Here is a 25,116-nt window from a genome sequence, read left to right on the forward strand (position 1 = left end):
CAAAGGACAACCTTGTCAGATGGAATGAAAGAGCCTAAAGGCGAAGCTTGAAAGGAAAAAGGAATACCCAGAAAGCGAAAAATCTCCCTGTTTGTGACCTATTTCCATTCAAACTAGTCAAGCCAAGGTGGAGCTGGCAAAAAAGATTGTCGATAACAAAGTGTTTTATGCCATTGAATAAAATTGGTACCAAAACCAAGAGCATCTCTAAAAAGCATCTCCATAGACTGGAGAAAATCAATTTTAAAAAACACAGATGACTCATTGGATGTGCGATCCAGCTCCATGCATTCCCAGACAACAATGATGTTGTAAAGAATATTCCTAGACTTAATAAAGTTGGTTTGCTCTGGCCGCACAATTAGAGGTAGGAGATGGCCACACAATAATCTTCTTTTAGTTTAACTAAAGTATCTTAAAAATACATAGACCACAACAAACATCAACTTAGAATTATGAGAGAATACTTTGTTTTTTATTGGTTAATTTTAAAAAAAAAAATTAAAACATAGAAAATAAAATTAGATATAAGAACATTACAAATGCAACTTATATTTATTTATCTTTTTTATATAATTATTTTATCTTCATTAAATATATTTTATTAAATTAGATTAAGTTTATGCATCTCACTCTTAACATATATTAACATAGAATAAAACATATCATTTAAATAAATAGAAGTATATTTATTCATCATATCATTTATCTTTAGTACTTTTGGTTTCAATTGTGTTTCGAACTTTAAAAGAGCTTTAAAAGATGATTTATCATCATATCATCATTATTATAAAAAAATATTTAAAAAATTTAAAAAATAACTAATAAATTTAAAAAATTAAAATATAAATAATTAATTTATATCAAAATTTAATCACCTTTAGTATATAAATTCAATATTTAATTTATCTTTAAAAATATTATAAAATTTTACTTGAAATTAAAATAAACAAAAATATTAGTTATAAGGATTGCATTGGTTTTTTGAAGGTTAAAAGTTAGTACAGTAGCCTAAAGGAAATGTGTAAGAAAATTCTACTCAACTTGTACCATGTTTTATGGGGACCACATGCTTTTAACTTCTGGTCAATCCTTTTTTTATCGTTCAAATCCGGTCAATTTCTACTTGTAACATATTTCCATACTTCATGACCACGAAAATTATCGAAATTCAAGTCTCGGGGGCTGTGCAGACTCACGCAACTTCCTCAATTAATAGATATCTGCTCAAGACTTGTATTTCACGGACTGCCTTGACTTCGCATGTTTCTACGAAAATTCTGTGTCGTGCATCGAAATTGTTGGCCTCCCTCCTCCTTTTTAATCTCTTCCCCTCTCCTCACCCTGCCAATTCACTCTCATCATCATCATGGCCCATTCATTTTCATTTCTGTTTGCTCTTGTTACTCTTCCCCTCTTTCTCCTCTGTTTCTGCAGCGGATGTATTCACCGGGAGCGACAAGCCCTTCTTCAATTCAAGACAGCCCTCAATTACTCCTCTGATCCCTTCGCCACCAATCTGACAACGTGGGAGGAGAGACTCGATTGCTGCCGCTGGGATGGCATTACCTGCAGTCACACCACCCATCATGTACTCAGTGTTAAGATTGTGATTCACTTATATGGCACTGCCAGTAGAGGTTTCATATCCGAGAGCTTGTGCACCCTCACTTCTCTTGAAAGCATACAACTCTCTTACTGTGGATTACAAGGTACCATTCCTGACTGCCTAGGCAAACTCTCTTCTCTCACAGAGCTACATTTATCTTGGAATAGTTTTAGTGGGAACATTCCATTGTCCTTTGGGAACATGTCTTCTCTCAGAGAACTAGATTTATCTGGTAATAGTTTGAGTGGGACCATTCCACCGTTCTTTGGAAACATGTCCTCTCTCACAAATTTGGATCTTTCTGATAATCAACTCATAGGAAGCATTCCCCCTTCTCTCTCTAATCTCTCTTCTTTACAATACCTATATCTTTCATGGAATCAGTTGAGTGGTTGTATTCCAAAGTTCTTAGGAGATCTATCTTCACTGCGTTCCTTGGGTCTTTCCGACAACCAGCTAAATGGAACTCTTCCCTCAACATTTTCAAAGTTGTCCTTCCTTGAAGGACTCGATGTTCAGGGGAACGCCCTTAGTTTTAGGAACGCTTTGCCAGAGCTACCCTCTTCACTTCAATCGCTCTATCTCAATCTCAATGGTGGTCAGATTATTTCAGAGGTTTTCTTTCACAACCTTAGCAAATTAGAGTATTTGAGTCTGTCCAATTGTGTATTTAATTCCAGCCCCACCTGGATTCCCTTGTTTCAGTTGAAGTACTTATTTCTGACATCATGCAAGATGGATGGTCAAATTCCGTCCTGGATATCTACTCAGTTCTCACTTATTTGGTTGGAATTACCCGACAACAATCTTGTTGGAGAAATTCCAAGTTGGCTATTGGATACAAGGCTTCACTACATCAATCTCACGACAAATCATCTCCAAGGTCACCTTTGGTTAAACACTTCAGCTTGGAATGACTTGCAGGTCTTGGATGTGTCGAACAATGCCTTTTATGGACAGCTGCCATCAACTTGGCCATCTGGTCTGCGCACTTTGTTGCTCAACAATAATTCAATGACGGGAACTATCCCTCCAATGCTACAGGGTGGTTGTGCACTGGAAATATTGAATCTGGCAAATAACCATTTGAATGGAACCATCCCCCCAAGTATAGCCCATTGTTCACAGCTTCAAGTCTTGAATGTGGGGGATAATAATTTGACGGGAAGGATGCCATCCGAATTAGGTAATCTAAGTCTGTTGCAGTCACTAGTGATAAGGAATAACAAGGTCAGTGGATCATTCCCCCCCTCCATATCAAACTGTTCAGAATTGATTATTTTGGATGTTGGCCAGAATTTATTGACAGGTCAGATACCAAAGTCAATAGGAAATATTTCGGAGCTGCGAGTGCTAGCAATGAGGAGGAATAATTTTGAAGGTGGTATTCCTGTAGAAATTGTTCGGCTACAATACCTTCAAGTGTTGGATCTATCCTCAAATCAGCTATCAGGCTTTATACCACGTGACATTTTCAATTTACAAGCAATGATGGTAGAACCACACCAAGAATTTAGCTTCATTCCAATTGATTCATATGGCATTCCAACTGGCCTTAACCAGAATCCAGTATTGTCAGCCTCGTACACGTATAAGAATGGATTGGAAATGGATTCTAAAGGCAGAGATGAGGACTATGCATATATCTTTTCCAAAATGGTATCCATTGACCTCTCAAACAATCAATTGAATGGGGATATTCCTTTTGCTTTGGGAAAGTTGAAGGGCTTGAAGGTGCTCAATCTTTCTATGAACAATTTTAATGGTACGATTCCAAATACTATTGTACAATTGAGTGGGTTGGAATCATTAGACTTTTCAAGAAATAACTTTTCAGGACACATTCCAAATCTTGGATCTTTGAGCTCTTTGGGAGCTCTCGACTTTTCCAACAACAATCTTTCAGGTAGTATACCACAAGGAGGGCATATGACAACATACACTAATTTGTCATATTTAAATAATCCAAATTTATGGGGATGCCCACTTGCAAAGAAATGTCAGTGGCCAGAATTTGTTCCAAGTCCCCCCATTTCTACTTTTATTAATGAAGAAAAGGAGAGCAAAGAAAGCTTGTGGTATTGGATTGGAGTTGGACTGTCCTATGGAGCAGGTTTTGCAGCAGTGGTTTTACTTATTGTACTGATAAGGAAATGGGGACATATGTACTTCAAGGGAGTTGACTTGGTCTTGAAATTCTTTTTCCCTCAACTTCACAATTTGACAATATGAAAGTTTATATTTTTATTGATGTTAATCAATACAAATATATTGTAGTTTTTTGAAGGTATTCAAATGATTATTCTAAATTATGTACTTTTATTTATCTATTTGTTTTGTTATTTTGTAGATTTTAGAACTACCGTAAGAATTAAATTCATGCATACCAACAATTTTTTGATTTGACTAAAATAGTTTACAACGTGGTGTCAGAGCTATGCCTTTATAGCTGACGATGGTTTGTAATGGAAGTGCATGAAATCAATACAAATTTCTTAGTGTTCTCACTTTTATCTTATCTATGATTGGTGTACATAATGTTTGTTGTAGAAAAATAGAGATCATTGTAATATACTTGTATAGTTTTTGAATTAGATTGTGTGAATAATTTTAATATCAATATTTCAAATCATACTCTGTGATCCATCACATAATATAAAAAAATAACTGAAAAAAGAAGGCAACTCTATATAGCTGAATACAGTGACTACCAATAGAATCACTTTAGGTTTGCTTTCAATTGAAGAAGATTATTTAATTTTTATTTTAAATAATTAATTACATTTGTACACATTCCAATTTCCATTTAAAAAACACAGCAACACAAAAATTGTCAAATGATGAAGATTCAGTGAGTGATTGTAAGGCAAGCCTGTAATATTTATGATTTTTATGGGTCTCTATTACAATTTCCGCGGGTGGTTGGTCTTCTACAAAGGAAGAAATTGAATTTGAAATCTGCGGGTATATATGGTAGTCAAAATGTGTACAATTAATCAACAATAGTGTGACCTAAATAAAGAAATGACTATACTGGTAATGTAATATTTTATGGTGATCAGTTGTTTTTCTTGGACTTATTTGATTTCACATATATCTTTGAAAATTCTTTGCTAGTGCGTCAAAATTGTCGGTTTCCTCACATTGTTTAAAATTCTGTGTTAGCGAATCAAAATTATTGGTTTCCTCACATTTTTTTTAGCCTTGCTCAGCTGATGGTCCTTTATAATCATTTTCCCTAATGGCTCGTAAATCCTTATTATGTTGCACTTTTACAATGTTCCAACAATTTATGTTCTAATTCTTTAGTGCTTTCAGATTTTTAACACCAACAATTTCTGTTCTGTTTTCAATTTTCTAGAATTCGATATACTCTTTCAGGTTTTTAGAATTCCATATGCACTTTCAGAAACAAAAATGTCATCAAAGCCAACTGTCGATGAGTGCGAATGTTATGTGCCTGATATGTGTTAGGTAGGTGCAGTTTGGATTATTTGATTATTCTGAGGGCTTGAACAAAAGCTGCATGTGATAAGATTGGGCGACTCATTAGAAAAACCTTAATTTCAGAGTGCTAAATATTTTGCACAAAGATTAGTCCTTCTGCGATTCATGGAAATAACTCTACATTTCTATTTTAAATAAAAGATTACCTTTCCTGTAAACAATTTCTTATTTGTTTTGTTTTGGTTGTATAGCGTATGCAACCATTTTTTACGAGACAAAGCTGGAAACACTGCCATTTCAACTTGCCCTTTCTTCTCCATTCGAGCACCCTTTTACATTTTCCCCTGTTTGAAGAACCCTTATCAAACTTATTGAAGGATTCTATAAAATTGTTATCAAAGAATTGTAGGTCTTATTCTTCAGTATCCAAAGACCATGATTTTGCCTTCTGTGTAGGTGCAGCTCAACTTCTCCATATATTGAGTTGGTTTGGTTTAGTAGTTGTTTTAATTGATGGTTGAGTGGAGTTTAAGGTTTGATTTGGACATGAGACAATTGTGGACGTTTAATTTTCTTGTATATATATGTTGTTGAATTCGGATAAAGCATATTTGATTCCAACCGCAGAGTATATTTGATCAATTTAGTAATAGAAGATAGAGGGCTTCTCAGTTTCTGAAAATGTTTCTGACCTATGATTCTCTTTCTAGATTGAAACTAGATCTGAACTTTGGAATTAGACATTATTGTGGAGAATTTCACCAGTTGAGGTCATTTCCCTGTTTATTTTGAAATTGAGGTCATTTCGTTGTTTCTTTTGAAACTTAACTTTGCTGTTAATATTGGATTCAAAGGGGCATATTGTACAATAGTAATCACTGTTTGAGGTTATTTTGTTGTTTTATTTGAAACTAAACTCTTTTTGCATTTTTAATTTGTACAGTTTGAAATAGTTCTCTGTTGCAAGTGCAAGTGCACAGAGGGAAGTAATTACAATTTGTAAAGGTTAAATTTCATTGTGATATTATTATTAGCATCGCTTATTGTTTTCAAGGCTTTCTATTGTTTTTGAATTGTTACTTCCCATTTATTCTTTAAGTGTATTTTTTCTTTCAAGCTGAGTGCTAGAGGAAGCCGGGCAAAATACGAAATTGTATTTTATGAATTCCTCATATTTCATATTAAGATCTTAGGAAATAACTGCATATGAATATGAAAATGCAGTTGTAATTTGTCTTCTCACTGAAAATGTCCTCCTCACTGTGAAAAGACATTTTTAAAAATGTCATCCTCAATGCAAAATGACATTTCAAACATGAGTATTTCAACTTCTGCACTTTATAGATATGGCATAAGACATATTTTCTTTTGCTAATATGTAGACTAGTGGTTATTGATTTTCATTTGGTTGTGTGAAAAATGAAATATTGTAATCACTAATTAATAATCTCCTATCATAAATAATTATTAAACTACTGAAAATAAATTTTCAGCTAATATAAAAAAATAACACAACTGCAACTTCACTTATAAATTATGGAAAGAAAAGCGCAACACAATGAACACAATATTTTTCGACAAATTGTCCCTGGAAAAATTCCCAAGGGAAAACTAGTTCTACAGATGAGGAATTATATTAAACTTCAGTAAATCAAGAGAGACAAAATTCCTTGCCTCTCACTAGCAGAACTTTGACAACCTCCTAATTTCTCCTACTGATATTCCCCACTGCTATTCTCATGCTAACACTGTGCCCTTGCTAACACTACAAGACTATTTTCTAACACTGCAAACTTATAAACTCATTTGCTAGCACTGCAAATGTTTCTCCAAACTTCTTTCTTGTCCTTACAAATGCCCCCCTGACCTCCTTTTATTCTATTCCTATTGAGAAACCAATGGCTGTGATTGATTCTCAATCAACGGCTGAGATATAAAACAACTTACCAACCGTAACAAAATTGGTTTCTAGTTGCTTGTAAAAGAAGTAAATTATTTAATAAATAACTGTCCTTACTTTAACCGATTTGTTAGCAAAAAAAATTATATACTAAATAATAGCATATGGACCAACAATTGTCCAAGCTACCAAAACTAACACTCCCTCTTAGCGAGGAAGTTGTTCTGCTACCTGCTCCTCTATAGGTATGTACTATAGCTAAACAACTCCCTGTTGTACACAATCTCTGATGAAGTGATATCTGATATCTATATGTTTAGACCTATCATGAAACATTGGATTCTCAAACAACTTGATACGAGTCTGATTATCACAATGTATCATAGTAGTCTCAACATTCTAACAAAACAAAGCTACTAACAACTTTCAAAGCTATATAGCTTCACATGTCACCATGCTAGCTGCTATGTATTTTGCTTCTACTGAACTCAGAGCCATAGACTTCTCCTTCCTACTAAACCAAGAAATAACTCCTAATCCCAAGTTGAAACAACACCCTCAAGTGCTCCTTTTGTCTATTGTACTTCCTACCCAATCTACGTCAGTATAGCCTATCAAACTAATATCTTCACCTTGAACATATATGATCTCATACTCAACTATACCACACAAGTAAAGTAGCACATGGTTAGCCACTTTCCAATGCATTCTCTTTGGTTCAACCATGAACTGACTAAGAGAGTTAACATCAAATGCTATATATGGCCTAGTGTCGACCAAATACATAAGTGAACCAATCAACTATTTGTATAAAGTGGGATCTACATCCTTCTCCTTAGATGTATCTACCTTCCTCCAATTCATGATCATGGGTGTAGACATGGCTTTGCGATCCTCCATCCCGAATCTCTTCAAGATTTCAATGCAATATTTCCCTTGACCAAGAAAAATCTCACCGTTTGTCTGCCACACTTCCATGCCTAGAAAGTAGTGCATAAGTCCCAAATCCTTCATCTCAAACTCTTTTACAAGGTTCCTCTTGCAGTCCACTATGAGCTCTAGTGAACCTGTAAGAAATAGGTCATTCACATAAAGAACAAGAATGACAATCTCACCCCCAACGACAAAGTAGTAGAGGTTAGCATCTGCTTCACTCTTCGCAAACCCCATTTTTTGCAAATATGTATCGATGCACTTATACCACGCTCTAGGAGCCTGCTTGAGTCTATACAATGCTTTCTTCAATTTGTACACATGGGTCTCTTTGTTGTGTGCTATAAAGCCTTCTGGTTGTTCTATGTATACCTCCTTCAAATCACCATTAAGAAATGTTGTCTTGACATCCATTTGATGGATCTACCATCCCATCTATGCTGCAAGTGAGATTATAGCTTGTATAGAAGTATACCTGGCAACTAGAGAAAATGTCTCCTCATAGTCTATTCCCTCTTTCTAAGAGAACCCCTTTTCCATGAACCTCACCTTGTATTTCTTGATGCTACCATCTACACCATGCTTTATCTTATAGATCCAACGTGATCCAACTACTGCTCTATATGTTGGTCTAGGAACTACCTCTCATACATCATTCTGCATTATTGAGGAATACTCCTCAACCATAGCATCTGACCATACCTGATGTTCTGTAGCTTCCTAATAGCTAGAAGGCTCACTATCTACCAACTAACTAATGTCACATAGTCATTGAACTTGGTTGGTTGTCTCCATTGTCTAGTACTCTTCCTAGGAGCTCCCACAAACTCTTGAGTTTCCCTTTGTGTATATGGAACCTCGTGGTTCCTATTGCTAACTATAGAGGATGAAATGTCAAGCTCTAAATCCTCTAGATGCATTTCTTGTTGCACTTGTTGCTTCATACTCTGTGAATATTCACTACTTGAGTCTACACTTGTGCTGGTAATTGTACTTGAGCTTTGTTGCTCTTGATTTGGTCTTGGAGCTTCCGTTGGCTACTCACTCTGATCATGTACTGAAAAATCTCTAGATCTCTTAAATGCCTTGTCCTCCATGAACTTAACATCCCATTTGACAATAATTCTTTTAGTCCTTGGAATGAAAATCCTATATGCTTTTGAGGTCTCACTGTACCCAACAAAGTACCCCCTCTCTACAGTCTGAATCTAACTTTGTATGTGTATCTCTAGGAAAATAACAATATGCCGAACTCTTGAATATCTTGAAGTGACCAACATTTTTCTTCTTCCCTGTGAAAGTCTCCTCTAGTGTCATCTTCCCTAGAACCTTGTGTGGAACTCTATTTTGGATGTAGACTATTGTATTACATGCCTCTACCCATAAGTAACAAGGCATGTCTTGGTCATGTAGCATAGCTCATGTTTCCTCCGATATAGAATAGTTCTTCCTCTTAGCAACTTCATTCTACTATGGATTGTAAGGAACAATCCATTCTCTCTTGATTCCTTCTCTGATATAGAACTCCTGGAAGACATTCCCTTTGTACTCGCCTCCATTGTCTGACTGAATAACCTCTATCTTCCTTTCTATCAAATTCTCCACAAGAGCTCTGAACTCTTAGAATTGACTAAAAACCTCATCCTTAGTCTTCAAGAAGTATATCCAGGTCTTTCTAGAGAAATCATCAATAAAAGTAACATAGTACTCATATCCTCTGAGATATTTCATAGACATCGGTCCACAAACATCTAAATGTACTAGATCAATAACATCATTAGATCTAGTGTCACTCCTTGGAAAATATGCTTTTGCAAACTTCCCCAACACACATTCCTTACATGCATCATCATGCTTTGTGCTCACCTCTGGAACACCTGTCACCATCTCATGAAGCAATCTAAGTGCTCCATGATGAATATGACCCATCCTCCTATGCCATAGCTCTCCAAGATCTCTAGGATTACTATTGCTCATGAGTGCCTTAGGAGTATCAAACTACAATCTATAAAGGCAACCACTCCTAACTCCAATAGTTATGGGTGATTTCCAATCCTTGTGCTTAACCAACACATTTGTCCCTCTAAAGAGTACATTATACCCTCTATCCTGAAGAACAGATATAGAAATCAAATTCATAACTAAGCCTAACACATACAACACATCATGAAGTGGAATTATCTTTCCATTCTTCCTCTGAAACTGAACAGTCCCTTTCCCAATTGGGCTGAGTTTGGACAAGTTTCTCATAGAAATTTGGATGTTGGCATTCTCCTCCTTGTAACTAGAGAAGTACTATCTAACTCCTGTCATATGAAATGATGCCCCACTATCTATATATCAAACACACTGTGAGGTTGAGCTAACCATACAAGCTATGAGTGCAAACTCATCTTCCATTCTACTAGAGAGTTCTTCTGCACTTGCTGAAGCTACCACCTACTTCTTACCCTTCTACCTCTTTGTGAAATCACTAACATAGTGGCCAAACTCATGACATCCAAAGCACTTGACCTTAGAAAGGTCCTTCTTCTTCTTCTTGCTTTGTGAATTCGATCCTTTGCTAGATCCCTTCTTTGCTTTCCCTTTACCTGCTAGGGAAACATTCTCTTGTTTCACCTCATTTTTCTAACTCTTGTTGGCCCCATTGACAAGGCTTAGTCTAAACTCCTCCTAAGTGAAATTATTCCATGATAGTCAATCCCAACTCGATAAAGTATCTCATCCACTAACAACTTGAACAAAGACACTCCATTGTTTAGTAAACCCATTTAGGGCTATTCTCATTAGCTCGTCATCACTAGGGCTATCTCCAACAGATGATAACTCATCCTTAACAAGTCTAAGCCTAGTGAGGTAACTTATGATGTCTTCTCCCTGGTTCATCCAAGTATTCTTTAGCTTCTCTCTGAGAATTGACTTCCTGTTGGTTGTAGCATTCTGGTATAGATTCAGAATGGTGTCCCACATCTTCTTCATCGTATTTAGCTCTATGATATGTGGAACAATATGATCCTTGACACCATTAGGGCTAATCCTCTTCGCCTTGGCATCATCCTTCTTATATGTTTCAAGTTGTGTTGCATCCATTGGTACAGGTACATCACTGGTAGCATAATTCTTCATACTATTCTCTTCTACCAATGAAGAAATTCTAGCCTTCCAGAAACCAAAATTTGAGGCACCATCCAATCTATCCTGATCTCTCAAAACAACTTAAGCTATCTCAAGGGAATAGAGCAATAATAAATCTAAAGAGATCAAAATTTCTTTCCTCAAGCAAAACTCTTCTACCCTTAACAATGCTATGATACCATGTGAAAAATGAACTATTGCAGTCACTGATTATTAATCTCCTATCTTAAATAATTATTAAATTTCTGAAAATAAATTCTTAGCTAATATTGAAAAATAACATGACTACAACTTCATTTATAAAATATAGAAAGAAAAGTACAACACAATGAACACAATATTTTTAGACAAATTATCCCTAGAAAAACCCCTAAGGGAAAACTAGTTCTATAGATGAGGAATTATATTAAACTTTAGAAAATCAAGAGATACAAAATTCCTTACCTCTCACCAGCAAAACTCTGACAACCTCCTAATTTCTCCCATTGCTATTCCCATGCTAACACTGCACCCTTGCTAACACTGCAAGACTATTTGCTAACACTGCAAACTTACAAACTCATTTGCTAGCACTGCAAATGTTTCTCCAAACTTCTTTCTTGTCCTTCCAAATACCCCCCTAACCTCCTTTTATACTATTACTATTGAGAAACCAATAGCTGAGATTGATTCTCAATTGACAGCTGAGATATAAAACAACTTACCAACCCTAACAAAATTGGTTTCTTGTTGCTTGTAAAAGAAGTAAATTATTTAATAAATAATTGTCCTTACTCTAATCAATTTGTTAGAAAAAACAATTATATACTATATAATAGCATATGGATGAACAACTATCCAAGCTACCAAAACTAACAAGTTGCACCTTTCTCAGGTATTTTACTTGTTCACTTTCTTTGATTAAGAGCACCATATGGACTAGATGTAGCATTGCATTGCTTTGTTTAGTTGATTCAGACCTCAATTTCAACACTGCCTAAGGATCTAACTATCATTACTTTCTCTGCCAGAATTTGTTTTAGAATAATTTACTAACATGAAAAGATATGCCCATGAGGCAATTATGCACAATAATTTCATTCTCATATGTGATCATATAGTACATGCCTTCCGAATGCTAGGGATCAGATCTTCATGTATATTCATGCACTCAATTATAAATGGAAAGATAAATGTGCAGAGAGAAATATACATGATAAAATATAATAGGGCAGTAAAAGATGAGGATTTTATTCAATAGGAGATTTATAATATGGAATGGGTGTAAATATTAGCTCATAATCATATAAAGTTGTAATTTTTGTAAATACAGAATACAAGATTGAGTATTAATTTTTGTAAATGTAGAATACAAGATTGAGTATTGTTTTTAAGTTGTAGAGATGATTGAAGTGTATCTAATTTTTGTGAATTTAGAATATACTATTGAGAATTGCCTTCAATTTGTAGACATGGTCTAAGTGTACTAATGTAAAAAGAAAAAGTAATAATCTTTGAGAAGATAAAACCTAATTCTTGGTTTAAAAATAATGAGTAGATAGGAAATAAATTTTGAAGTTGGGATTTTACACATGTAAAGATCTTTTATTTTTAGTGACAAATATTGATTGATTAAGTTTGATGTGGTGAATGAATAATAAGAGGATGCTAATCTTTCTTTCAATGCATAAAACTCCAAAATATTACAATTGTAGAAAGAAAAAAATCTATAGAAGTTGGGAAAACATGTCCATAATTTATAGGGAAAAAATATGTTTTTTTTTCCATTCCCCATTTATTCTTCATCTTCACAACAAATGTTCAACTCTAATAAAAGAGTAATATTGATCATTTAGTGTGACCTAAAATCTTAATTTCAAAGTTTACTTTTACACAATCAAATTGAGAACCATTAAATAGACATTGGAGTAACAACTAATATAATTTCTAAACATGGTTGTCATATGAATTAATGAACTTGTAATGTGTTGTAGATATCTAATGTGTGGACCAGAATATGAAATAAGGTTTATTTTTGTCCTTGGATGAACAAACACATATCTAATTAGCTTGAAGTAAGATAAGACAACTAGATCATATTTCTAGGTCTAACAAAGAGCTAAATAGTAGATTATAACAACAAAGTAATTGGACATAGAATTAGAAGTTCCAATCACACTAACATTTTGATATCTAGTTCTAAAACATATTCTATGATTGTCATCAAGAATATAACTTGGGTATAGAAATGATAGGAGCATCGCATAACACCATTCATTCCCTACTTTTAGTTCTGATAATGTTAGAAATGATTATATCATTAGTTTGCTTCAATCAAACCCTAGTTTAGGAATTAGCCTTGAATTGAAATAAAGATAGAGTCCTTGCAAGTAGTAATGATGGATCTAACATAAAAGAAATGTAAATACATGGAATACGATCTTAAATTTGGAATGTTATCAAGTATGTAGATGTTATATCCTTCAAATCAACTTAAAAACCCTAGAAAGTAAATCAAAGTGACATCAAAACTTTCATTCTCCTTAGGAATGCATGTAGATGAATGTAGATATTTAGAGGATGAATGTAGAAGATGCAACAAAAGATCTTGAATGTATGAAGGGAAATCTTGAATGTTGGAATGAAAGATCTTGCATAAACTCCTTCAATAGCTTGAATGCATGAATCCTTAATCTTCAATGGAAAGATGTTTGAATGTCTTGAATGCTTGAAGAATGCTTGAGAACTTGAGAGATTGAGCACATGAATTCTTGAACTTGTGGTTTTAATTGTGATGCAAGGAGGATCTGAAAATCTAGGGCTAGAGGTACACCTAACTATCCAATCACCTTTCTAAATAAGCACAATGAAAGAAAGAAACATAGAGAACAACACCAAGGAGAGAAGGAAAAAAAATACTTTACTGTTTCATCAAATCAACATACATGCCTAGTTGTGAGGCTTTCTAAGTTACGACCAACAAGATCTACAAAATTCCAGATAGATTTTTTACAGGTCCTTAATTCAAACTTCCATCTTTCTCAACTTTGCACTCGCCTAGCCTCTAAGCCTACCTAACCTAACCTAAACACCCCTATTTATACTTACCAAAATGACTTAAAAATGATTGTAGATAATTACATAACTAAAGGTCATCCTCAAAATATTTTACACACATCCCAAGATAATATCCTTACATTAAATTCATGATCCAAATTAAATACACTAGTTGGTTCATATTAGGAATCGATCATAGTCAAACTTGGTCAAATAAGAAATTAAGCATCAAAAATCATTAGGTTCACTCAGTCCATGAAGAAATGCTCAACCACCAAAGCACTCAATGAATATTGGGTAACTTGGCCATCATTGAACAACTCGGCCAACACTAAATAACTCGATCAACACTGAACTTAGTAGCAATTGCAGCTCGACAACCATTGGAACTCAACACTAACAAGAAAAATGAACAAAGATGAGCATGATAGCAAGGTTTTTGTTAACAATTTGTCTTCCTTAGTTCTATGGTTTATAACTTGACTCTTAGAGTGCCCAATGGTAAATAGAAAACAAAGCAACTAACAATAGAATGGGTTAGTGTAGTAATCTATCAAAGACCCTTGAATTGAAAGATACAAATCCCTTTTAAATACAATATTTGCAATGAATTTGTTTTTAAGTTTTTTTGGGCATGCTTTTAACCAGAGAGTAGAAGAGGCCAATCACTAGATTGTTTAACACTTCAAACAACCCAGGCAATTTCCAAAATGTAGACTAACACCTAACATGCAATTTATTCTATCTCAAATGCAAGAATGGAATCATGCAAGACTAGATACTAGGGTTCACCTAACATTAATATTGAAATGTAGACTTAGAGTCACACATAGTAGTCCTAGCTACTAGGGTTCACCCATAAAATAATGTATCGATCTTATTAACTTCTCAAAAAGTTACATATATAGGCCTCTTCAAAATGGCCAATTACGTTCGATGATTAAATTGCAGAGAATCTCTTAACATAAGGATCTAAAAAATAGGACTTGATGGAGTCATTGTTCATTATAGAGTCTAAGCCTATAGAGGAAATGCCAAAAATGGCTACAAAAGAGAAATGAGAGAGAAGAGAGAGAATGACAGATGTCTGAGAGACTATCAAAACATCATGCTTTCTTCAGATTCATTGTCTTAGCTCTATGAACCTTCATTGCATCTATTAATTTATCCAATTCATCAACACCTAGGATTATGATGTTTTCATCTTGAATCATCCAGTAGTCGTGCATGTCTATCAACTTGTCCACTCTGGAGACCGTCGATTGAAACTTTTATGATGATTGCCTTAGGATGAAATCCATTAATGAAAGCTTATGAATCTTTGACATGTGGAATTTGACTGGATCAATGGCCTCATCGATGAATGCTAGGAATTTGGCTTTCATTCACTCAATGTCTACCAATCGGCCATTGCTAGAAACATATTATTCTGTGTGAAACACTTTTAAGTATTCAAAAACATTCTTTATGACCTTCTACACTAGGTCATGTACATCTTTAAGCTCATTTCCATATTTTATAGATCTTTCCATTATGAACTCCAAAGATTATTTCCAATGAAACAATGGCTCTTGGCTTATTTTGAGGATCCCATTAGGGATGGCAACGTTGGTTTTTATATCAATCACCTCTTGCAATAGTGCCAATTGCTCTATCAATTTGTCAATTGTGTTGTGCATGGTAGTCTGATGACTAGAAGTTGTCTCCCTCAACTTGTCAGCATCTAATAGTAGGTTTTCCAAATTCTTGATAAGTGGGGGACCTTGTGCCTTCATCTAATCAATCTATGATCTACCAATTCAACCGAATTGTCTTTCCTACTATAGCATTAAAAGAAAGTTCTTGTTCTCTTATGCATTTGGAACCAATGTGTTGGATGAAGTGCTTCCAAGTGTATTTTTGATGTATTACATTAGTTCTTTGTTACAAGCCTTGAGTATCTCTTTCTTTGCCCTCAATTCCTCAAGTCCATCTTCTATATTTTCATTGGTAAACTTCCATATATTAACATTGGAATCATGGATAGGAATACCAATGTTTACCATTCTAATTTGAAAGTCATCAACAAAGAACGCATGGAACTTTTGAGGCTATGCTATCTCCATCACCATGTGACTAGTAGAGGGATCAATGGCCAATGCTACTATGGACTTATGCTTCTTCATCTTCTTCGATGGTGGATGAGGAGAAGCTTCATGTGTGATGAGGTCTTTGGATGGAGCAACTTCCTCATATCTTTTCTTCTTCCAATCGATGGCCTCCTCCAACCATTACTTAGTTGAGAGAACATTGATCATTGATTGCAAGGCAGTGGGATTGAAGAGCTTCCTTTCCACTAGGGGAGTCTACTTGCTCTAAGAAATAGGGGGAAAAGTAGTGGCTTTGGTTACTAAGAGGGCCAAAATATCCCCTTGCTAGGATGCATCCTATTCTTGACCATCCATGGGGTTGGTGTCATCATCAAGATTGATGACTTGGACAAGGGAGGTAGGCTTAGCTACAGACTTCTCTTGCTCCTGCTCTTTTTCTTTCTCCTTCTCCCCAACTTTTCCTATATCTAGAAGAGATTAACATTCTTCTCCAGAGGTTGATCTCATCCTTGACCGATAGACTAGGTTGGGCCCACAAATATTGAAGTGGCAATAGTGGTGGAGGTTGCTAGAATTGATTGAGAAGTTCCATAAGCCCACTCCACCAATGGAGCCTATGCTTCCCATTCTTTTCTTCCTCTCTTTGGTTCACTCCACCAATTGTTCATCCTCTTAATGTTCACGTGCATTAGGACCTCCATTGTATTGATTACAGGACCTACAAGTGGGGTAGACATAATTAGAGTTCCTTTAATCTACTTATAAGATGAAGGAAACATATAGGAGCCATCATTTGCAAGATTAAAAACATCAATAGAGTCATTATACAATGTAATTTCATCAATTATCATCTAGTACCAATACTTCTCTTGGGTTTGATATTCATTGAGACATCCATCCCAAAAATATTCAATGTTTCGAACATGTATTTGGACATATCTTAGCTTCATATGATCTCTCATGAAGTTGCCAGGGTCATACTGAGGCATGAGTACCTCATTATCAATCAACTTGATCATACTTTCAAAACTCTTCACTAGATCATGAGAATTAGACCTAGAGGCACAAGAATAGGATCCAACCACTATAGGGAAGGCAATCCTAACTATCTTCTTTACATTTGAATACAAGGTGTTCACTTCTAGTATTTTTTGACACATTTTGAGAAGAAATACCTTGTCCTCAAGGTATTTAGGAAGTCTTTTGGGAAAACCATCAAAAGCACCAATCTATAGGTCGGAAAAACTCAAGAATTGGATGAAAGAGCATCTGAACTGGCTAATAGCTGAAATTTCTTTAGGTGAAAATCTTCATTTAGGGAAGCCTTTCAATTCCTGACACAACCTCATAGTGAAGGTGTCATTCACTTTCACATACTCTTAAATTCTCCTCTACAATTGAAGGTGTGAGAAGAATTCATACACTCTTGTATTTTCATTGTAGTCTTCAATGTTAGGAAGACCCATCCATGGGTGATGCATATCCAAGGCATAGATTAAATATGAAGACATGTAAAATTTCTTTAATCCCTTAACTAAATTCAACCATGAGGCAAGCTTGCCACATATGATTTGGGCCTAGTCAATCTACAGTCCTTCAGCACATATGGCTTGTACCAAGAAGAAATGGTGCTCAATGAATTCTAGAATTTCTTCTTTTCCTTTTAATCTCAATAGTAATGCCAGGATGTCAATGATTTCTCTCTTCAAATTGGTCCCAAAGAGATTTTTTGACATCTTTCTCTTCTTTAAATGAGGTTTTTGAAACTAGGTTATTTGCATATCTTCCCTTCTCAAGGTTTTCTTCTCATTAAGCATAGATGCATAGGACTTAAAATCAATATCACAGTATTCTTCCTTCACTGAATGCCGAATTAAGATTGTATCAAGGCCTCGTTTATTGAGAAAAGGATAGATTGATGAGGAAGCAAGATTTTCTTTGTCTCCAAATTATATCTTTCAAGGCATTCTATAACTAGCTTTGGAGCTTGCACAGCCATGGGAGAACTAGCAGCTTCCACCAATCCACTCTCTATCAATTTTTGGGTAATCAGGTGAATGAGATGAGAATAAAGCCTTTTGTGAAGGTCACCTAAGTCATAGAACTTGAATGAAGTATCAGTAAGATCCTTTAATTCACTTTCAAAGCATATAAGTTTATCATAACCTATTGCTCTGATTGCCATTTTCCACAATTATAAAGAGGATGCAATTATAAATAGCCATTAAAAACAATGAGGAAATAATTTTGAGGAAATTCCAATGAAATAAATGTAGAAATATGAACATTGGTATTGCACAAACAAAATTAAGCACAACCAACGGTCATAATAATAATATTTGCAATAAATTTGATAATAAAAGGCTATTTAAAACTTTCTATTTCTATGCACATTAAGATTCATAAATCTAAAAGCCATATTACTTCACTTAAAGTGAAGTCATGTTGTGAAAAGCCACTTAACAAAATAAGGGTTTTTAGTTTACTAGAAAGTGCCTTGTTTACATTAGAATCCAGAATAAGGATTCATATAATAACTCAATATGTGCATAGGAGAGAGTGCAAATCCATTTTACGTAAGCTTATCTTTTCTTAATCCTATGGCACCTTAGGCACTTCATTTCCTATTTCTCTGCATGGAGCATTCAAAATTTGATTTTCTTTATTTTGTGATTGCACCTCTATAGCTGACTTTATCAGAAGCATCTTTTGGGCATCTCCATAGAATATTATCATATTATCCTCACTTACCTCTTTATCTTTTTTCATTTTTGGAGAAGTATCCTTATATATTTCCTTAGGATAGAAAACTCATTTGAGAGAAACACTTTCTAGGGGAAGAAACATTCTAAAGCATTTTCCCCTTATTTTGAACAGATACCTTGAGATGAGATTTTGAGTGTGGATTCACCACTGTGGGCTCGGAATAATTCTTTTTAGCATCACTCCTAGGTCTCATTAATGCATAAAATATTTGAATAGAGCACAAACCATGCTGGCTTCAAAAATAAGATAGAATGCTTACATTTCCATCGAAGAGAAGCTAAAAATTTGAAGACTCATTCCTCGCCATAGAAATGGATTTTTACCTCAAAATTATGACTTGAGCCCTTCTTGGCTCTAACTTTCACTTTTCTATCTCTTTTCTTCATAGTTCAAGCAAGTGTACATCGATTAATACTATCAAGGCCTCATTCTTCGAGTACATGCTTGATGAACTTCGCCAAGTTGGATTACTAGTTAGCTTACTCAGAATCTGAAGGAAATGAGAATGTTGGAGTAAGAAAGAAGTTACGAAAATAAGGAAGACTCACTTCTCATTAAGAACATGCTTATAACATATCCCAACAAAATCTAAATCACCTAAACCCTGAATGCATCAAAATGACAAGAAAGCTGCATGGATGGACATGGAATGGTAAAGCAAGGGAGGTCTAGAAAAGATGCAAAGTGAGAATCTTAGGAACTTGATGAGAAGTGAGTCGCCTAAAGGCTACCTTGACAAGAAATCTTGAAAAAAATCTTACTGAATACCAACAACTATAAACTTACAAGGGAAAAACTAAAAGTTGGAAACACAAGCCAAACCAAAATGTCTTTGATCTGATTAGGATCTAAGACTATTACAGAGGAATTCTAATTGATTACATAGAATTAATTTAAAACTTTTAACGAATCAAATTAACGTAAATGAAATAAGAGAACAACAAGATTAAGCTGATAAAAGAGACAATGAGAGAAAGAAGATGCAAGCAATTTGATCTCGAAGTTCATCCGTGTGGACTACGTCTCCGGGTCCTACTCCAATAGGGGGATCGATCCAATTATCTCCACAATCAGGTACAAATGTTTACAAAATCACTCCTTTGAAGTACAACAACATTATGATGTTTCAAAGTATAGGAATGAGCACTTCAAAAATCTCCCGTATACTCAGCACTTGGACGTTCTCTCCTTTTTCTAAATATCTAAGAGTCCCTTAACACCCCATTTTTATACACAAAATTAGCCAAAATAAGGCTATAAAAACAATTTACAAAAATAACCCCTTCAATTAATTCCCCTCTCAGAATAACTTGTTAGCCATTTTTAACAGATTTGGCTTATGTTAATTTTGGGGTCAAAATAGTAACAAATAACCTTATTTTACTAAGGTTGGCGGATTTTGGCTAAGGTTAAATAAAAACTAGTGCAGAATAATCTTTAAGTGCTAAAATAGCACAATGGTTGGTCACCTTTTATGGTAACTGCCGGTCGGGGGTTCCAACCCCACCGGTGGTCCTCCTTCTTTGAAATTGGCAGTAGTCAATGGTTAAAAACATGTTGCCCATGCGTTGCATAGTGGTTAGACCAATGGTTTTCGAGGTAATTGGTTGTGGGTTCAAATCTCACAACTCATTTTTTTTTTAAATGTATTTTTTTTTCCAGCCAACTTCTAGCTGTCACGTCAGCATGATGATGTCATGCTGACATCATCTGGGTCCTTTTTGTCTCAACAAATTCAAACTATTATATCTTTCACATACAGACTCTGATTTTGATGAAACAAACACCGTTGGAAAGCTCTTGACGAGATCTTTGCTTTGAAATCCATTGTTGACCACTTTGGAGATGATTATTTTTTCACCTTTTTGATGCCCTTCGTTCTCAGTTTGACCAACCTTTGACTGACCATAACTTTTGCATATGGACTCCATTTTTGTCCGTTCAAATTGCATTGGGTCTAGAATTTCAAGGAGTTTAATCTGATGCTGATTGTTGGAGTTTTGGAGATACTTCAATTTTGACAAAAGTATCCCCCGGATCAAGCCTCCCCACTGAGGAGCTTTCGGACCACCGAAAGTTTGGCTTACTCAGAAAGAAGGTGAGGGTATAGTTCCCTCACTTTACTAATCTCCATCCATCTTGCCTTGCTTGGATGCATCCCCTTCAATCCCACTCAGAGGTATTCAACTGGTCCTCTTCGTGAAGTTCTGACATTCCTTTCTAGGATAACATCTTCTGGCAATTCTAACATATACTCTGGTGAAAGATCATCAACTGATGGAACCTGAACACTGATGTCTTCATCCAAGATTATTGGAGGCTCATAAAATTTTAGATTCTCAACATTGACAACTGAGTAAATTTGCATGTATGGAGGAAGATTAAGGCGAAAAGCATTAGTACCGATCTTTTCCAAGATCTCAAAAGGACCATACTTGATAGCTTTGAGCTTCCTTCCTTCACCTTGCATTCTTTCCTTGCTAATATGTAACCAAACTCTGTCACCAACTTGGAATTGGTGATCAATGCGATGCTTATCATGGAAAGCCTTGTATTTTGCTTGGCTCTGCTCAAATTGTGCTTCTACTGCCTGATGGATTGCTTGGACCTTCTGGATGAAATTTAAAGCCTTTTCTGCATGATGGCATCCATCTACAACATCGTCCTTCCCAAAAGCAAAATCCATTGGTGTCTTAGGCAAGTAACTGAAGCAAGTCTCAAAAGGAGACCTCTTTGTAGAAGAGTGTGCTGCATGGTTGTAAGCATGTTGCACATAATGAAGACTTTCATCCCACAACTTAGGATGTTTGTTGCAGTAGCCTCTAAGTAGATGCACAATTGTCCTGTTCACTATCTCTGTCTATCCATCGGTCTGCGGATGGAAGGCTATACTCTTCTTCAGCTTGGTGTCCATGAGTCCCCATAAAGATGACAAAAATTCCCCTAAGAATCAAGAATCTCGATCCGATACAATAGAAGTAGGTAACCCAAAATGAACCCATACATTTTGGAAGTATAAATGAGCAGTCAGTTCAATAGTAACTTGCTTTTTACAAGGCATTAAAATACACATTTTGCTAAACCGATCAACTACTACATACAAATAATCATGACCCTTCCTAGAAATAGGTAAACCTCCCACAAAGTCCATGGATACACTTTCCCATGGACGGGATGGTACAAGTAATGGTGTGTACAAACCTAATTTCCTATTACTTGGTTTACTAGTTGCACACATTATACATCCTTTTATATACTTGGTGATAGTTTCTTGCATACGAGGCCAGTAACAATATTTCTACAATTGAGCTAATGTCTTACTTACCCCAAAATGTCCTTCAATCAACGAGGTATGTGCTTCACGGATTACATGTACTTGTTCATTTCTAGGAATACATAATTTTCCCAAGTGGTACAACAAATTATCCTACACATAGTAATCTTTCTCTTCTACATGTTTACCCTGGATTAAAGTTGCATAGATATCCTTAAAGTTCTTGTCATTAGCATATTGTTCCTGAAAACTTTCATGAACCATAGAACTATTTTGAAGGATTATCAAAGCATTCTGAACAGGAGGCCTAGAAAGCATATCTGCTACTTTGTTATAGGAACCCTTCTTATACTTAATTACCAAATGAAACTGTTGTAGAAAACCCATCCACCTAAAGTGCCTACTTTGTTGCAACTTAGATTGTGAGTGCAAATATTGTAGTGGTTGGTGATCAGTGTGGATTACAGTTTCCTTTCCCATTAAGTAGTGCTTCCATTTTTTAACACTCTGAACTAAAGCATAAAGTTCTTTATCATATGTAGGATACTTACTTACTACTCCTGAAAAAGTTTCAGAGTGGTAGCAGATTGGTTTACCTCTTTGCATGAGTACAGCTCCCATGGCAAACTCGCTCGCATCTGTCTCAATCTCAAATGGTTGATGTAAATCAGGTAGAGCTAGAACTAGTGCGGTGCTCAACTTTTCCTTCAAAGTGTTGAAAGCCTTCTGTTACAGACCTCCCCACTGAAAATTTGACTTGGTACTGGTTAATGCATGCAATGGTGATGCAATGAAAAAGAAATTTGCAATGAACTTCCTCCAATACTCAATTGCACCTAAGAAACTCCTGATTTCTGTAACTGTACTTGGCTTAGGCCATTTTACAATACATTTGACCTTCGTAGGGTCTACTTTCAATTGACCATTCCCTACGACATAGCCTAAGTACACTAAGGATGTCTTTGCAAATTTGCATTTTGACATCTTTACATATAGTTTTTCTTTTCTCAGTATTTCAAATACTTTCTTTACATGAATTACATGATCATCCCAAGACTTACTAAATACAAGAATATCATCTAAATAGACTATGACAAAATCATCAATAAAGGGATGAAAGACATCATTCATGACTCTCTGGTGCATTCCAAAGCCCAGATGGCATGACCAACCACTCAAAAAGTCCTTGTTTTGTCTTAAAAGTTGTTTTCCAAATATCACTTTCTGCAATTCTTATTTGATGATATCCACTACGTAAGTCTAGCTTAGTGAAATAAATTGCATGTTTCAACTAATCAAGTAAATCATCAATTCTAGGAAGAGGGTACCTATTCTTTACCGTTATCTTGTTCAGAGCCCTGTAGTCAATACACATTCTCCAAGTCCCATCTATCTTTGGAACCAATACAATAGGAGAACCACAAGGAGAAGTACTAGGATGGATAACTCCTTTCTCGACCAACTCTTGAACTTGCTTCTTGATTTCTTCATTCTGCAACACTAATGAGTAGTACATGACAATATTAGGAAGTGGTGCATCTTGCTGCAATTGGATCTCATGTTGTATCTCTCTCTTAGGAGGCAATCCTTTCGGTTCCTGAAACAAGTCATTGTAAGTGGAAACAACTTTGACTATTTCAGCCTTATGTTTTGGATCACATCCCTTAAATTCCTCATATGTTTCATCTTCTTTGGCTTTTACAAGCATCAACACAAAATTCTTACTAGAGTTTACTAACCTTTTCATTTGACCAGCATTGACTAATGCCAGATCAGTCTTAACCTTATGTGTTCGTACAATGTATTCAATCTTGTCTTTAAACAAATGATATTTATTTTCCCCCCTATAAAAGATAGCTTGATGATCAAAGAAATAGGGACTCCCATGTATAATACCACATATATCTAAACGGACTACATCAGCTTCTACCTCATCTACAAAGTTTGCAGTCATAGAAAATCTTAACTTGCATTGTTTAGTTACCTGTAACTATGCATCATCGCAAACCCATCCAAGAGGGTATAGTTTTGGATGAGGTGTTGTAGTCAAGTTAAGCTTTTTAACAACTTCCTTAGATATCAAAATAACTTGGGAACCTGTATCAAATAATGTATCAACCTTATTATGCTTGATAACAACTCGAATGTGAAATAATTCATTCCTTTGCTTATCATTCTTAAGAGAAGATTCTTTACTTGTACTTGCACTTATGCTAGAAGAACTTGGAGCTGATGAAAGAGATATACCTTTTCCTTTACCTTGAATCCCGATAGCAACAATCTTTGTCTCATTTCCGGAGTCAGATCCAAGATCTTGTTGAATTACAGCAACAGTTTTCTGTTTACCTTTGTTTCCACCATATCGCTTTGGCCTCTTTTCAGGATGTAACTTCAAGCACTTAGAATCATCATGCCCTTCTTTCTTGCAATGTGAGCATGTGGGTTTCTCACCCTCTTTCTTTACTGTTGCTATCTTTTTACCCTGTCCTTTTCCTTTGGACTTTTCCTTAGACTTAGATGGCTTTTTATCTGACTTATTAATGAAAGTACCCTTACCCCTTTATTCTAAATGTGTTTCCTGGACACATACTTCATCCAAATTACAAGGATTTAGGATGAGAATAGAATTCCTTAGGTAAGAATGAAGACCACCTATATACTTGAGTAAGGTGTCCTAGGTATACAATGGGACATTTAATGAAATAGCCTTTTTGCGAAATTCATGGGTGTAATCCTAGACATACTGACCTTTCCCTTGCCTAAAATGTTGCCAGGTCATCATTAACTGCTACATATGGCTTAGGGGGTAGAATTGCTTTTTTAAAGTAGTAACAAATTCTGACCAAGACAAACTAAACTTACCATGTTGTGAAGTTTCATCCCAAGACCTACTCTCCCACCAAGTTAGGGCTACACCACCTAAACG

General features: G+C 35.4%; 1 protein-coding gene across 1 annotated transcript; it reads left to right on the forward strand.

Moving 5' to 3' along the window:
* Positions 1-1,271: 1,271 nt before the first annotated feature.
* On the forward strand, positions 1,272-3,918 carry LOC149544914 (uncharacterized). Its single transcript, XM_089795455.1, has one exon. It carries the CDS (start codon positions 1,370-1,372, stop codon positions 3,839-3,841), a length of 2,472 nt encoding a protein of 823 aa, XP_089651581.1. The 5' UTR covers positions 1,272-1,369; the 3' UTR covers positions 3,842-3,918.
* Positions 3,919-25,116: the final 21,198 nt, after the last annotated feature.

This window comes from Cupressus sempervirens, chromosome 8, assembly GCF_028749045.1.
Source record: "Cupressus sempervirens isolate cs-2001-9-10 chromosome 8, ASM2874904v1, whole genome shotgun sequence".
Taxonomy (NCBI): Eukaryota; Viridiplantae; Streptophyta; class Pinopsida; order Cupressales; family Cupressaceae; genus Cupressus; species Cupressus sempervirens.